Source organism: Lissotriton vulgaris, chromosome 11 (assembly GCF_964263255.1).
Source record: "Lissotriton vulgaris chromosome 11, aLisVul1.2, whole genome shotgun sequence".
NCBI lineage: Eukaryota > Metazoa > Chordata > Amphibia > Caudata > Salamandridae > Lissotriton > Lissotriton vulgaris.
This window is the reverse complement of record NC_141699.1, coordinates 269,619,226-269,636,386: the sequence shown is the minus strand read 5'-3', so window position 1 is coordinate 269,636,386 and position 17,161 is coordinate 269,619,226. Positions and strand designations below refer to the sequence as shown.

The window sequence follows — 17,161 nt, the reverse complement described above, 5'->3', positions numbered from 1 at the left end:
GCTCAGGCAGTGTCCATTTCAACTGAGGGAGAAACTCCCTTTCTGGACATAGCTTTTTTATGTTTAAAAAGCTTTATTTGAATAATAACAGGAAATACAGAAGGCCAGCAATATAGAGAAGAGCATATTGAAATAGATACATAAACGATAAAATGGCTAGCACAAGAGCAAAAAAGAAAGCAGTTTAATTTTTATAAGGAAGTAAGGGTGGGGAGGAAGGGGAGACAAGGGGGAAAGGGTGAATAGTATGTGATATTGGATATCTACAAATGAATGTGAACAATAATCATATTATAGTTAAGAAATACAATAAGCCAACAAGGGTCAGAAGAATAAGAACAGAGAAAATAAATAATTACGGAGGCTTGAAATTTTCAGAATTTAAACAAGAATTATCTGTTACTAATATTTTGTCTAAATAGGTAGTACGTGGCAACCAAAACAGATCTCTATTAACCATTGGATTGCAAGAGGAGGCAAAAGCAATATCAAGTCGATGAAGTTGGCAGAGACTATTCCACCAGTGTTGGACAGAAAGTTTTGTAAAAGTTTTCCAATTAAGAGTTGTGTGTTGAAAAGCTAACATAAGGTCAAAAAAGACCATGTTTGTGAGTAGGCAGATCTAAAGATTCAAACAGACTCCCAGAGAAAAGAATAGGGATAGAAGAAGGAATGACAATGTTAAATAAGGGAGAGATATTGGACCGAATTTCCCCCCAAAAATGAGAAACCGAAGGGCAAAGAAAGAGAAGGTGCATGAGATCAGCATTAGGAGAGCCACAGGTCCAGCAGTTTGTATCAGTAGAATGGGAAAATGTAGCTATAGCAGTAGGGGTGAAATAAAGTCTATGGTAGAGGAAAAACATAGATTGACTGAGAGAAGCAGATCCAGAGATTTTAATAGACCTTCATGGACAGATCTAACTGGTTAAAGCTATGATGACTAACTGGACGGTACCAATGTGAGACAGAGCTACTGTTATGCTCAGTAGTAGAAGGAGGAAGGGAGCATAGGCTTTAGTACACATAGGAGTGTTTAAGTGGGAGCAAATCCATCCTGCAAACACTGGTTGGGAGAAAATCAACTGGAGTTCAAGCTAGAAAGGGATTGAGGGGGGATCAGCTAGAGTACAAACCGCAAATTAGGGGATGGAACAAATTGATAGGATGCACTTCGTGATAGAGACAGATGTGAAGGGAAAGAGGTGGGAAAATGACTGACCAGTCATAACCCAGACTGTGAGGGTGCAAATGTCAGTGCTCATCATGAAGAAATGAGGAACATGGTCACCAAGAAAGAAGGTGATCAGCTGGCATGCACTATTAAGGAGAGAGAATAGAAGACACTGGTCGTCATGTATAGTGAATTAGGAATAGCAGTGACCCGTCGCTGCACACCCTGAGGGAGCACCAAGACTACCCAAAACAAGAAAACTCATTAGTGCACACCTCAAGGAATGCAAGAAAACAAAAAGGGAGAATACTGCCACACACCTTAAAGGAAGGAGAAACAAGTGTTTTTGTGCAGAATGATGGAGAGAGCAAACAAGCCACTGTTTACCCAAAGGAATGATTTGATGGCATGAAAGTCAAGTTGATGTGTCACATGATAAAGGAGATTAGTCAGAGCATGCCATACGTTGATAAAGGTGGGAGGTAAGTTAAAGCATATTCCAAGGGAAGGAAATATGAGACTAGAATGATCAATGCTAGACACACAAAGATAAGTAAGAGGGGAGAGAGTGAAGGAATAGGCAAGGAAGAGAAACAGGGAGAAAGAAGGAGACTGGAGGAGAAAGCTAGAGGTAGAGTCCGGGGTGGGGGGGGGGGGGCAGAGAGAGATAGCGCAAACGAAAGAGAGACCACACAGTTAACACATTGGAGCTATAGCAATGAGTTGGCGAGGAGAGTTGGAAGAGAGGACCGTTGGGGAGCAAGGAAAAGAGATGATCTGTTGAAGGCCTTACAGGGGAAGAGAGCCAGATGAGGTAACAGAAAGACATTGGAAAATAGAAAGCAATTTGATGTGAACATTTTCGCACCAAGGGCTATCTTCCTTTTCAGTGAGTGAAAGAGCAATTCTTACCACTTGAGAGCAAGAATGTAATGGAGCAAAACATTACATACCTGTCTGTAGAAATTTCCGGCATGGCTTCTTATCCTGTTCATCTGCGAGGATTGCAGGGGCATCTGTGAACAAAGGTCAATCTATATCAACACCCAAATATAATACTTGAAGGATTGAGAGGTTAGGGAGCACAGGGTGAAGTTGGAATATGACCAGTCAGAAGATAAAGTGGGATGGAGTTGTACACGCTACAAGAAAACTGATGTTCACGAAGAGTTAGTATGCTCTAGATTGTGAACAATGAATAGTCGGCAACACCATCATTTGGAGCACAGAACTGAAGCAGTGTCTAAAGATCTGCATTACCTGGACATACCTAGGGTTGGGTGACAAATCTCTAGACAGTGCACTAAAGTACCTCAGTCTAGTGGCCTCAGGGTGATCAACCAGTGGTACCGGAACTCAATATCTTCGGAATCCAGACTACCAAAGTTCTAAGTTCCATTGGTTCTAGGCTAGCGGAGGCAGGGAACGGCCATTGTCACCACAAAAGAAAGTGCAGAGAGATGATCAAGGCACAATACAGGTCAAGAACTAAGCAATCAAGCTGCAGATACCCAGCCTACTAACATAGAAGAAGGATTAACACCAAATCCTTCCCAAACCACCCATGATATTAACAATGTAATCACATAGAATTCCCTTGACAACAGAAATGGTTTGTGGACAACTGTCACACCATTAGACAAACAAAATCTATGAGATGAGACCATAAAATGAACTGCAAGAATGAAATCCAGAAGAAAGGAAAGGTGAGTGTTGTAGTTAGAGGTCAGGGTTTTTATACAACAGAGTGGAGCCACTCAGGCAGGAAGTAAGTTCTTTATTTCATGTTAGACCCTTAGGTTACATTCACAGTGGGTAGGTCCTGTTAATGCTCTATTCTTCCTCCAACTGTAATTCTCTCCCAGCTCCCACTACAAACCACACACCAGTGTTCTGTTACATCATTTACTCTCAGCATTCCAGACATCAGTGGTGTGGTGAAATGCTGAGAGTGAATGATGTGATTGAACAGTGGCAGGGGTGGTGTCCACCGTGGAAGAGACAACCTAACTGGTGAGATGGAAAGGCAAGCAATCACAGGAAAACAGGCAGATACCAAATGTGTGAGTCTCAGCCCCAAGAGAAGAGGCCAGTCCTTGAAGCAAGAACTTTGGTGGACAGCTTGGAGCTGTATGGAGATGAAATCATGACAGGTCTAATAGTGTGTGCACTAGTAGGCGAGCATTAACCGAAGAACAACAAGTAAGCAAGCATAAGATGTAGCAACATATAAAACCTTTGCAACAAGCCACAAAATTGTGTGGCAGGCTGATACTGCATGACAAAGAAGGGCATTTCGAGGTGAAGTGGGCTGGTCCAAAGGTATATGCTGCATCCATCCATATGCTGACTCGCGCGCCAAGGGCTCACTGGAGAGCCTATTTAAAGTCGCTCCCTACGCGCAGCGGGACGCGCAGGTGGACGCCTTCGCTTAGCCTGAGTCGTGCCGGAGTCCTGCCCGTCTGCGCCCGTCAGCGTCCCGGAGGCGGCGGGGCGGCGGAGGACGCCGGTCCGGTCAGACGCGGCTGAGGATGATCCACTATACTTCGGCGACGCTACGCGCCATGCATACTTCATCTTGCTCGTGTCGCTCAGTTTTTCCGGGGCGTTATAAGGGCAAGCGGCGCTGTCCGGCCTGCGGCTGGTCGCCTACCGGGACACCGGTCAGCGTCCATAGGCCCGCCGAGGCGCGTGTGAAACATCGTTGCCTGCTGCTTAACACGAGGTCTGTAGGAAGCCACGCCCTGCACATTTACGATCTTCTGGTCAGGGAAAATCCTCTATGTCTTCTTCTGACCGAAACTTGGTTGGGAGAGGCGTCCAACCCGGACATCTTCACTGCTATTCCTTCAAGTTATAACATTTTTCGGCAGGATAGAGCTAAGGGAAGGGGGGGTGGAGTCGCTGTGGTGGTGAAGAAGAACGTTTCCTGCTCAGTTCTTCCTGTGAATCCCATCGAGGGCTCCGAGTCCCTTGCCTTTATGCTCAGACTATCTCCGGGTCAAGCGCTTAAGGGGCTGTTGGTTTACAGGCCACCTGGCCCGGTGGGTTCTTTTTGGGAGGACCTACAGACAGCCATTTCGGAGCTGGCGCTGTCTGCACAGCACTGCGTGCTGGCAGGCGATTTCAATTTCCATCTTGATGTTCCGGACGATCCGGATGGGATCAAATTGCTGGATATTACATCTCCGCTTGGCCTGGCACCGTTTGTGTCAGGGCCTACACATGAGAAAGGGCATACCCTCGATCAAGTGTTCTCGTCAGTCCCAATTGTTGACATTGAAACGCGGCCGGTGCTCTGGATGGATCACAGGCTGATTGGGTTTTCCGTGTTGGAGAATGGGCGGTCTGACAACTGCACCCCCACGGTGCCTAGATCAGCCTCGAGAGCGTTGCACAGAGTGACGCCTGATATGTTGGAGCAGGCGCTCATGGAACATCCTTGTCACCTCTCGGGGGATCCGGAAAGAGACACTGAGGCTTTGCAGCGGTGGCTTACCGAGAGGCTGGACGATCTTGCCCCAATGGCAACCCCTCGGTCCACGGCAATACGGCAATCTGCGCCGTGGTTCACGGAGGCGCTGCGTGTGGCTCGCAGCCAATGCAAGGTTGCTGAGCGGGCCTGGCGCCTTCAATATGACGGGGAGGCTAAACTCGCCTACAGGTCGGCTGTGAAGGCCTATCACCGTGACATTCTTGGTGCCAAGAGGGAATACCTTGCCAGGAGGATTGAGGCGTCGGCGAACTCCTGTAAGGAGATCTTCACGATCGTGAAGGAGTTCACGTCCCCTAGCTCCTACTCACCCCCGCCAGTATCACCAGATGCGTGGGCGTGTGACCTTGCCATTTTTTTCACCGACAAGATCAAGGCGATTCAGGCCTCCTTCTTGGAGAGCTCGGAGGAGGATTGTCGCGGCCCCGGGGCAGGACATGGTACTTCGTCCACGTCGACGGCAGTGCTGGTAGACTTTCCACCTGTCTCCAGTGATGCGTCCCGGGCGCTGCTGGCCAGTCTTAAATCTGGCTCGCCACTTGACCCTTGCCCTGCCAAATTCTTGGCTGGGATGGCTTCGGTGGTGAACCCTCTGGTCAACCCGATCCTCAATGCCTCCCTGAGGGAGGGGAGTGTCCCACGCACCTGGAAAAGGGCGATGTTGATCCCCCTCCTGAAAAAGCCTGGTCTTGATGCCGAGGTTTTGGCCAATTAAAGGCCAATTTCACTTCTCCCGGCTTTGGCGAAGATCACTGAGAAACATGTCCATGGCGTCTTGTCGAGCTTCTTAGAATCCAACAATCTGCTCCATCCATCCCAATCCGGTTTCCGTCTGAATTTCAGTACGGAAACGGCGTTGGTGGAGGTCTCAGAGATCATCAGGGAGACCTTGGATGTGGGTGGCAAGGCCATGTTAGTCATGTTGGACCGGTCGGCGGCCTTCGACACCATCCCCCACGAGGCGCTCCTCGCCAGGCTTTATGACATCGGCCTAAGGGGGGACGGTGCTTAAATTTTTCACATCTTTATTGGATGGCCGCCGCCAGACGATCTGTGTTTCCCAGAGCTCCGCCGAGATGCCGCCATTGGGAGTCGGGGTTCCACAGGGTTCTGTGTTGAGCCCGACGTTGTTTAACATCTTTATGTCCCCTCTGGCGGCTGCGGTGGAGGCTTACGGAGCCCAGATCGTGTCCTACGCCGATGACACGCAACTCCTCTTCACATGTGGCAAAGATCAGCCATTTGATGGGGAGAGAATTCGGGAGTGCCTGGGCATGGTTTTCGGATGGTTCCAGCAGAACAGTCTGAAGGCCAACTCCAGTAAGTCGGAGGTTTTATTCTTCGGCTGTGCCACCGACCCCGAGTGGCGGCAATGGTGGCCGGCTGCCATGTGTCCCCCGGCACAATCCTCTCTGGTTGCCAGGAACCTTGGTGTTAAGCTGGATAACAAGCTCTCATTGAGAGCGCACGTTCTCGGCCTGTCCGGCACTTGTTTCGGCATTCTGAAGATGCTCCGCAAGTTCCTTCCTTTATTATCTGCGGAGCACAAGCGGATTACGGTGCAGGCACTCATCGGATCCAGGCTAGACTATGTCAATGCCCTTTTCTTAGCCCTCCCGGATTACTTGGTCCAACGCTTGCAGGTGGCACAGAACTCTGCAGCCCGTGTGATTTTTGGTCTGCACAGGCGAGCACGAGTTTCTGGGCGGTTGCAGACGCTCCACTGGTTGCCTATCCGGAAGCGGATCATGTTTAAATCCCTGACGCTGGTGCACAAAGCACTGTTTGGCTCAGGCGCCGGATATTTGCAGAAGAGACTGGCTTTCTATCGCCCTGCCCGTTCACTGCGTTCTGAATCCCTCTTCACTGCTGTGATTTCGCGTGTGAGGAAGGCCCGCATTGGGGGGCGCTCTTTCAGCCTCAAGGCCCCCCAGCTGTGGAATTCGCTCCCGTTGGCACTACGCAGTATCCCCAATCTGCTTCAATTCAGGAAAAATCTGAAGACCTGGCTTTTTAATCTTTCTGCTTAGGTGGGTTTCTTTTTCTTTTGAGTCTGCTTTTTCTTGCTATGTTGTTCTACACTTGAGCTGCCTGTGGAAAGCGCCGGGACACTCTTTTAGAGTAGCCGAGCGCTATACAAACGCAATTTAACATAACATAACATAAAGACACTATCATAAACAGATCGAGGGATAAAAACGTGATGTAAGTAAATTAAAAGGAACAAGAACTAATACCAGCCGTTGCTGTGGCCTCACATTAATCTCGCTCAGGCAAAAGGATGTGATTTCTGCAAACAAAGCAGGTGAATTTACCTTGTGTGAAACCATATAACTCATAAAAACTGCAATCAAAATGCACCCACAGGTATCAGCCTAGGCACTGAAGGTGATATAAGAGGTGATCTGAGAAGTAATATAACCTTCTCTACTGTCCATGGACCCCTTTCATGTAACATTTTCCTATCACTAAAGCTATCATGGTGCTACAAGGATGAAGAATGCTCATCAACATTTCACTTTTCCTGACCATATCAATGGCCTAAATAATGCTAGGAAACAGGATATCACAGTGTCCCTTTAATGGAAAAACCAAAACACATGAAAATAAAACAAATAATGCATTCCAATACTAGCCAATTGAAAAAAGACTAAATCAACATCTGGAACACTATTGGGGCAGATACCACTCTACCACTGATAAGATGCACAGTAAAATGTACTTAAATCATCAAGCAGGGTCAAAACGCTCTTCCACACCATAAAGATTAATGATAAGGCAAACTAATCACCACAAATCTTCAAGATTTTCTACAAGCTGATAAATTCTGTCTCTTTCAAAATTCTCACCATAATCCTCACAACAGCAATGCTAAGGACATCACATATTCAGCCTAAAATTACTGAATAAAACGACTATGATTCATCAAAGTACATCACATGCCCACTAACGTAAAGTCTGCTCTAACAGCCTTTTGACCAATGAGCCTAGTTCAAGTTCTTAAGACATAAAACAAAATTAAAGTCTACGAACTTAGTAGGATCTGGCACACCTTACACCACGATCACTTTGCATCACAATTTCTGTTCATGCACCTGGCAACCAACAACATGGGGGTAACGTATTATTAACAGAGAAACAATTATACAGAAGTATTCTAAACCAGCCTGCCTAGGCTAGAATCTTTGGATGACAACTAGGTTTGTCAGATCAGAATTGAATCTTCAATTTCTCCTACAAAAAAAACACTGCAAGGTATCCCACAGTGTTCTTTTCACTTTCCATCTGTAAACACAAAAATTGGCAACCTATATGGAGAGTTTCATGGAGATCCATCCACTGGGGAAAAGTTGGATGGAGGCAGCCATCAATTCTGCTAGGAAATATTGTCGAAAGAGGGTTGATTGTAGGGGTGGGATTTTCTTTTTGGGACAGGGCAACAGCCTGTGGCTGTCTCCAATGACATCTGAAATTACCTATGGAGCTAAAAGAATAAAACTGGCATCCCCTCGTTGCCGAAGCCACTTTGTCCCTCACTTCCCAATGTGGATTGCTTGTAAGTGAAGGTGTCAGCCTGCATGAATATGTAGCGTAGGAGAGGCAGAGACCACAGTCAGAGTAAGCTCACATGGACATCTAAGTAGGGAGAGGACATACTAAGAATAGTAAAGAAATCACTGCTAAAGACACCATGAGTTGTGTAGGGCACTAGTGTTGAGTAGCCCAACAGCCCTAGGGTTACTCAGGGAGGGGCCATAACTGCCAGAAATTGGTATTTCCTCGATTACTAGGCCCAGAATATGACAGGACAGCGATCTAAAAGCCAGAAGAGTCTGTGTGAGCGAGGTCTGCAGAAATTACCAGAGGGCTAACCTTGCATCTGGCATTCTGCCCCATAGTAAATGTATTGATATCTTGTTCTGTGTTGTTATATGTATAGTATCACACTGATGTAGAATAAAGTATTTTTATTTAGACAAAGATCAAGCACTGGTTGGAAGAGCGATATATTACGTATAATATGTTGAGTTCTGACTCTCTAGCCCCATACTACCTACCTGAGTACGTTTTGGCTCCCTCTGCGTCGCTTCCCTGGTGATCAAATGCTAAAGAATTGTCCTTGAGGCCTTTGGGTCCAATAAACCATTAGGCCCTGGAACATCTGTGATAAAAAGGCGTCAACTGACAAAACTGCCGCCTACTAACCCCTGTGTGTACCGGGACTACAACTCAGTTTCCACAGCCATGATGACCCAGAATGCCATCTTTGTTTCTCCTATTTCAAGCACTACGGCCTTGTCTTTTTTCACCTATTTTTATGTGTTTGTGAGATGCTGAGGCTGGTGAGCTAAGCAACCTGAAATCTCCAAAGTTAGATTAGGCAATAATTGCTAAGAAGCTAAAATGTTGGACCAGAGGAAGGAGCTGGCTAGTCAAACAAGTACACTACAGCTTCTCGCGAGAGAGATGCCATTCTTTCTGAGCCTGCAAACTATATGTAACTGAAAGCTGGCTTAAACTTTAACAAATAGAGGACTCTCGTGGGTCTATAGATAACAGAGGTATCTAACGTGACATTTGTAGGGTGTATAAGAGTGAGAGAAAGGAGTTAGTACGAGTGCATCTTGGAGCTCAGTAAAACAAAAGGAAAAGAGATTGATTACAGATCTAGTGACGTTGTGATATGAAAAGGTCTTCTTTTACAGGCTTCTATGCGAGTGCATTATTTTATTCTTCAATGCCCGCTGTGAAATGGGGGCAATTTAGCACTTTTAGTGCCTGGGAAAACAAGGGCTCTTTAAGATTCTGGTCACAGATATCTGAGAATCAGAGGCCAGGAGGAGCAGGGTAGCATTAAGCAGTGAGGGGCTTGATAGGCAAACGTCATACCCCAGTGGTGGAGTGATCGGGTGACGCAGGGCATAATATCAGGTTGCTTTGTATCTTCTCAAGTTTATATTAACACTCACAAAGGCTATCATAATGTTCCTCTTAATGTCATTCTGTATAAAAAGAACAGCAGGCTCTGTATTATTTCTAAAACATACCAACCACTCATTTTAAAATAATCAACAGAACGATCAGAGACTATAATGCAGGTCATGACACAAACTGGTGTTTTATAAATTTTACATAGTGTGCCTCCTGTACTTCTTAGCATGAAGCTTTGCAGATAACATTTTTAGGGCCATCTTGAGCTTTATGGCTGAGCTCCTGATATGAATTTGCACCAGTTTGTGTAAAGATGTTCTGACTGTGGGAATAAAAGCCAGGTGATGAATAAATGTGATTATTCATCTAAAAATGATTTGGATCTAACTCACATGTAATTTTCTCACCAATCCCATACTATGGAAATAAAAGTATTCTGGTGCACGGCTAATGTCTTGCCTATACCAACCGTGTATGAGCAGGGCAGACAGAGTTATACCTTGAATTAAAATTGCATCACATCGCATCTGCTAAACAATATCTAACACACAGAGAGGCAACATAACACAATTTAAAGCATTGATGCAAATATAGTAGTCAGATCCAAATTCTTTCTTCGTTTCCTAGTAGCAAATCTTTTAATCTTGTCTGGTCTTTTTCACGGCTATATGATCGCTGTATAAAGACATGATCTGGGCTAGGATTGTACTCTAAAGGGTGGCTCAATGGTTAGAGCGGCAGACCCTGATGCAGAGATCTGGCCCGGGACCAGGGTTCAATCCCTGCCTCGGCGGCTCTTGGACTCAATCTCCCCGGACCTGATAATTCTCGCCTCGGTGCCTAGTCTAATCATGGGTCCCACTCGGTGACTCTGGGCAATAGCTTGCTTAATCTCCACAACGGCCCCAGCAGCGCTTGGATGCCTGGCTTCACCTTGGGGGTGCCCAGGAGTGGACATTTCACAGGAAAGCCAGGAAGGGTTCCACAGCGGTATGAATACAGCGCTACGAGACCTCAGGGTAGAAGTGCGCTATATAAATACAAACACATTTACATTTACATATATATGGCAAGAGTCAGCATACACTTTTCGGTGGTTTTTTCTCTCTTTCTTTGCTTTGATTTGTTCTCTCCAGTTTTCTTTCTTCTTCTTAATTCTTGACAAATATAGAGATTTTTTTAATCTATAGACGTGTGGTGTCAAATATAATTTTGGGATGATGTAATCATTATTAAACAAATGTCATTGTGGCATATATGTCACATATGTATACAAATAATTATACTGGTCACAAGTATGATCATTGTATTTACAGCCCTGAGGATGCCCCCTGTGGGGCGAAACGCGTTGGCTGTTTCGGCTGGTTTTGTAACATCTCTTGGCACTCTGTATGACGACGAGACAAGATTAAAAGATTTGCTACTAGGAAACAAAGAAAGAATTTGGATCAGACTACTATATTTGCATTGATGCTTTAAATTGTGTTATGTTGCCTCTCTGTGTGTTAGATATCGTTTAGAAATTGTTTGAGTCCCATGGCAGTGGACTAAAGAGGTGGGCAACTTTGAACTTGCGTTTCACGGATAACAAATTTGTATAGCTAGGTGGTGCGGCCTTCCAGTATCCCTTACTGCCAGGTCTTCGGTCAAGCATCACATCGCATCCAATGAGTGAAAGCCATGGACCGGATGGTCCCTTAAACCACTTATGTTTTCCAAAATAACCACATGGGTGTAATGAAAGGACAGCAAAACTTTTAAGATTCATAACCCCCTGTTTCAGACCTCTCAGAATAATGTCTTTGGGTTAGCCTTGGAGTCCTCAGTCTGGTAAATGCAACTGAATTATAGTTATTTTTATATTCAGCTGTTAGAAAACAAATGTTTGGGCACACATAAAACCCAGTGAGCCTTCAAACTTATAACCGTGTGACCTGAGCTGAAATCCAACATAGAAATTCGGCGGAGGTCAATGTTTTACTGGTACTCCAGGCAGTTGCATACATGAAGGGTCATAATCTTTACTTGAAAATTGTATCTTTGTTATTTTAAGATTGTCCTAGGGAATACTTTTAAGGACCTGCCTGAAGGTCACCACGGTGCCCAAGCCATGAGATCTTCACAGTCTGGCATCAGTATACTAATGAGTCCATATGTGGACCACCTCCTTCTGAACCCTGCACTCCCATGCTGCACCAGCATGTAACAGGTCCTTTTCAATCTTAGAAGCAGCAATGATCTAAGTGTAAACTGTACAGTGCTGTGATAAAAATGGGCTCCTTTGTAGGAGTACCCTGTTCCATTCTTTCCTATAATGCCCTGCTTTTCACTAATCCAAGAAACAATATGAACTTAAACATTGCATGGACATCTTTGCAGTTGATCCTTTCTCTCAATGGCATGATCCTCTTATATCATAAATTATGCCGGGCCAGTGTTGCAAATCACATCCACACAGAAAGTAAGTGGTTGGACCCATGCCTCAAGAAATGTTCGTATTGGGCATTCTTCAGAGGGACCACTGTGGGCTCTTTCTCTCCTTCAGTAGGCTTTTTGACCCGGTCAGCTGAGGATCTGGAAAGAAGCCTCACTGACCGGGACTGCTTATGAATGGTGGGAGCCTAGTCTGAAGTGGTTTTGGCTGTGGTTCCTAAGGTTAACAGTGCCAGGACTACCAACCTTCAGAGGAGGCAGACAGCTTGTGGGTCAAATAAGCATCACAGATGAGGGTATAAGAACTATTAGTCCTAGCTCGAAACCCTGTGTGACTTATAGTCTTTTGGAGGGATGGATATATATATGGGGGGTGTAGTAATGAGCTGGAGACCACAGGTGAACCACAGCTGGTTTATTGCAGGAAAGCAGAAGGAAACAACCTCGACACAAGCTGGCCAGGCACAAACTGTCACCACCTAGAACACTAGGAGGAGGCATAGCCATCTACATTCTGGAATGCAGGACACAGGTAAGAATCATGGTACAGCATGGAAACAGAGGAAAGATAAGTATACAACACATCTCCTCCCGTAGAATAAAAAAAACACATGTCATGAAAAGGAAACTTAACACATAAAGGAACCATTTCACGGAAAGGAAACTTAAACCTAAACTAAAGAAAGCTAGCCAGAACTAAAGGAAGCTAGCGATATGAGCAATACAAATTGAGCAAATGATCAAAGAAAACTAAGCATTGAGAGGAACACACGTCACTCCTCTAAAACTAATCACAACAGAAATCATTCAAGTGTGCAGGGGGTCTACGGCACCTCTGAGGCCTGGGGACAGGCAAAGGAGGGTTGAGATCAGAGGGAGGGCTGGAACCAGAGACAACGGGATCAGGAGCAACCCCACCACCATCGCCCCGCACCAAAGCATCCACAGGAGCAGACACAACAGGAGCTGGATCCTGAGAGGGAATAAACATGAACCCAGAGGATGAGGGATCCTGGGCAGGGACAGAGGAAGAAGAGGAAACAGAAACAGGACCAGTGCCGGCTTTCTGATAGAGAGCAACCCTCCTTAAATTCCATTTTTCCCCATTAGAGAGAACATAGTGAGGATAGACCATCTTTACAAGAAAGGGACCACGGAATTTAGACAAACCACCCGAAACACGACCAGACTTAATCTTGACAAGGTCACCTTTGGCGAGTTTGCTCGAAACAAGTCTAGCAGGCAGACACACAGAACTCTTACCAGAAGGCTTATGAACCCCCTGAGCCAGGTCCCCTATGGGGAGATTACCAGAAACACCCTTAGTAGGTGGGCTCACAGAACTCATACTTAAAGAACACTTAGCAGGCAGACCCACGGAACTCTTACCAGGAGGCTTTTGAACCCCTGGAACCACTCTCGACACCTTACCCAAAACCGACTGGCAAACCATGTCCTTGAGCCAAGAGGGAATCAGTTTGGTGCTGGGAACTCTACCCCTCATCATTTCAAAAGGAGATTTGGACTGAGAGGCATGAAGAGTGGTACAATACGCATAAACCATTTCACGAACAAGGGAAGAGACAGAAGAACTGCTGGAGAGGGCCATTTGAACAGTGCCTTTCACTAATCTATTAAGGCGCTCACAAAGGCCATTCCCTTGGGGATTGTAGAGAGAAGTCCTATGGTGAGAAATACCACAATCAGCCAAAAAGGCTTGCATGTCATGCGAAACCAACTGAGTGCCATTGTCAGTTATGAGAACACTTGGAAAACCCTCCATAAAGAATAAAGATTTCAGGTGTTTGATGGTAGTGTCCGTAGTGATATCCTTCATGAACTCCACGGACAACCATTTGGAATGGCAATCTACGATGACAACAGCAAACCTCTGCGAAAGAGGTAACTCGGCCATGGGACCTATGAAATCTAAACAGATAGTGTGCCACGGGATTTCAGGGAACTGCAACACACCCATCTGAGACCCCACAGCAACTTTCAGTCTCTTCTCGCCTACCTTGCAAGTATGACAGTCTTCAACCCAAGAAGACACCATAGAGTCCATACCGGGCCACCAGAAGTTTAACTTGAGACGCTGTTGTGTCAGGGTTTGGCCAAGGTGACCTTCATGGGCTAAAGAAATGAGTTTGGACCTCAAATCAGCAGGAGGCACAAATGTATCGCCACGCATTACAACATTGTCATTGCATACAGACAAATCATCAATGACCTTTAGGAAAGGGCGAACAGAAACATGGACACAGCTCTCCCTGCGGGAACCCAGTTTTATCAACTGGATGACTTCCTGTAAGACACTATCCCTGGACAAGGCATCCACCCACTCAGACCGAGAGAAAGAGCGCTCAGCTAGTAGAAGAACGTCATCAATCCAGGCAACATTCTCATCAAAACTCTCCAGACTGAAGCCAACATCAGCACCAGACGGAACAGCCAACCTAGACAGACAATCAGCCTGGAAATTCCTCCAACCAGAGATGTGGGAAACGTCAAAATGATATTCCTGGAGTTTGGAAGCCAACCTCGCCAACCTTGGAGAACCAAAAGCCCCCCCCAGGAGAAAGAATGCGGATAAGGGGTTTGTGGTCAGTCTTAATATTGAATCGAATACCCCATAGGTAGGGTCGAAAATGGTGAACACCCCACGCAGCAGCCAGAGCCTCCATCTCAATGACAGAATAATTCTGTTCACACTTGGAAAGAGTGCGTGAGGCGAAGGCAACCGGCCTGTCACCATCCTTATGGGACTGTAACAAAACAGCGCCAAGACCATGAGCCCTGTCATCCACCAACAGAGTGGAAGTCTTGGAAGTATCAAAGGGTGCCAGCACCTTTGCACTGCAGATAGCTTCCTTGATCTCCTTGAAACACATTTCTAGTTCTGACCCCCAAGTAAATTTGCAACCCTTCTTTAACAAAGCCCTCAGAGGCAAGGTCTTCTCCGAGAACTTCTCCACAAACTTGGAGTAGTATTCGATTAAGCCCATGAATGACCGCAACTGGTCCTTGTCAGACGGGCAAGGGGCTAGACGTATTGCATCAAGAAGATTTTTTTTAGGTTTGACTCCATTGACAGAGATTTCATGTCCCAAGTACTCAATGTTCTGGACAAGAAAAGAGCACTTCTCCTTACGCAAAGTAAGGCCAGTGTCCCAGATTCTATGCAAAACATTTCTTAGAACAAGGTTGTGATCTGCCACAGAGTCCCCAAAAACCAAGATGTCATCTTGAAAGAACACTACGTTCTTCAGCCCCTTGAAGATTTCGCTGACCAACCTCTGGAAGACACTCGCTGCCGATATCAACCCAAAGGGAAGGCGAGTAAACTGGAAAATACCCTCAGGGGTGATGAAGGCAGTAAGGTGTTTCGAAGATTCATGGAGCTTGACCTGATGGTAGGCACTCTTCAGGTCGAGCTTAGAGAAATATCTAGCCCCCTGAAGAGTGGACACCATCTCAGCAATGTTGGGTAAAGGGAAGGTGTCCGCAACGACACACTTGTTTAGGGACCTGAGGTCCACACAGAATCTCAATTTTCCGTCTGATTTTTTAGAAATCACGACGGGCGAAACCCATGCTGACGCTTCTGTAGGTTCAATCACCCCGGATTGAAGCATCTCCTCAATAAGGAGTTTCACCTCATCACGGATAGAAATGGGAATCCTCCTTACACGATGTTGCACAGGCAAACTACCCTTCTTCAGCTTAATAAGATGGGCATACCCCCGAAGCTCACCCAACTCCTCCCTGAACACAGACCCAAATTCAGAAAGGATGAACTCGATAGAATCATCATCTACAACCATTATTTGATTCTTTGCCCTAGGGTTGATAACTATAAAGAGGTCATATTGATGTACCCAACCCAGGATGGGAGGGCCATCAATTGAAACATAAACCTTCCCAAATATAGACCTCTTCTCAAAGACAATCTCAGACTCGAAGAAACCAAGGATTTCAATCTTCTGGCCATTGAAACCCTTAGGGGAAATGTCACTGTCATGCAAATTCACCCCCTCCCAAAAGGCGTCAAAAGTAGACTTAGGTATGATGGTATGGCGAGAACCAGTGTCAACCATCAACAGCACCTCATGGGAGTCAATTTTGAAAATGGCTTTGGGTCTGTTTTGTCTTGGGTCATCACAGATAACATCCACATCATCAATGACCAGGAGTCTATCAGGCTCAGCTACAGGATCATCGACGTAGTCATGAACAATAGCTACTCTTTGCTTAGCTTTGGCCTTGCACATTTTGGAGAAATGTCCAATTTTGCCGCACTTCAAGCATTCCTTGTTTGCCGCAAAGCAAAACCTAGCATCAGAAGAGTGGCTACCACTGCCACACCTATTGCAGAATCTACTCGTGGAGGGTTTCTTTGCAGGAGGTCTTGGTCTGTTTTTCACTACAGCAACATTGTCTCCACAGCAATGTTCCCACTCCGCCAAACTACCTTTGTCAGAAACAACAGAGACCTCTTGATGAGGAGAAGACTTATGCGAGTCTAGGACCTTCATGCATTTGCTGGACTCCTCAATAACTTTAGCCAAGTCAATTGCATCTTTCAAGGTCGGGTTCTTAGCAGCCCATAACCTCTCTTGGATCTTCTTGCTTGAGCACTGAACAACTAGTTGGTCTCTTATAAGTTCGTCGTTCATAGCACCGAACTTGCACTTTATAGATAACTCTCTAAGTCTAGCCACAAAGTCGTCTATTGTCTCTGAATCTTTTTGGCGTTGTGTATAAAACTTATAGCGGTTCATAATCAGATTCTCCTCCTTAGCAAATCTGATCTCGAGACGATCAACCGCTTCCTTAAACTCATCAATGTCTTGTGCATTAGCTCCTAGTGTGATCGGTAAAAATCTAAAAATTATCTGTCCTTCCTTGCCAAGAGTACTCAAAAGGATAGCCTTTTTCCTTTTGGGTGAAAATTCCTGTCCGTCTAGCGCACGGGTACTCATAGTACGGCCCGCGGGCCAACAGCGGCCCGGCAAGCCTTCCCTGGCGGCCCGCTGACCCTTGCACATATCGTACCGGTGTTTTAATTTTTTTTTTTTTTTAAAGAGTGTCTGCCAACACAAGTTGCAGCAGCGCGACTTGGAGACTGC

General features: G+C 45.8%; 1 protein-coding gene across 2 annotated transcripts in view; it reads right to left on the bottom strand.

The window, feature by feature from the left end:
- The window catches only part of ZMAT5 (zinc finger matrin-type 5), an 87,933-nt gene that overhangs the window by 36,080 nt on the left and 34,692 nt on the right, over positions 1–17,161 (bottom strand). For both annotated transcript variants that reach the window (XM_086943224.1, XM_086943225.1), the window contains one exon: positions 2,128–2,190. In XM_086943224.1, coding sequence (XP_086799350.1) covers positions 2,128–2,190 — 63 coding nt within the window. The remainder of the gene's footprint in view (positions 1–2,127; positions 2,191–17,161) is intronic.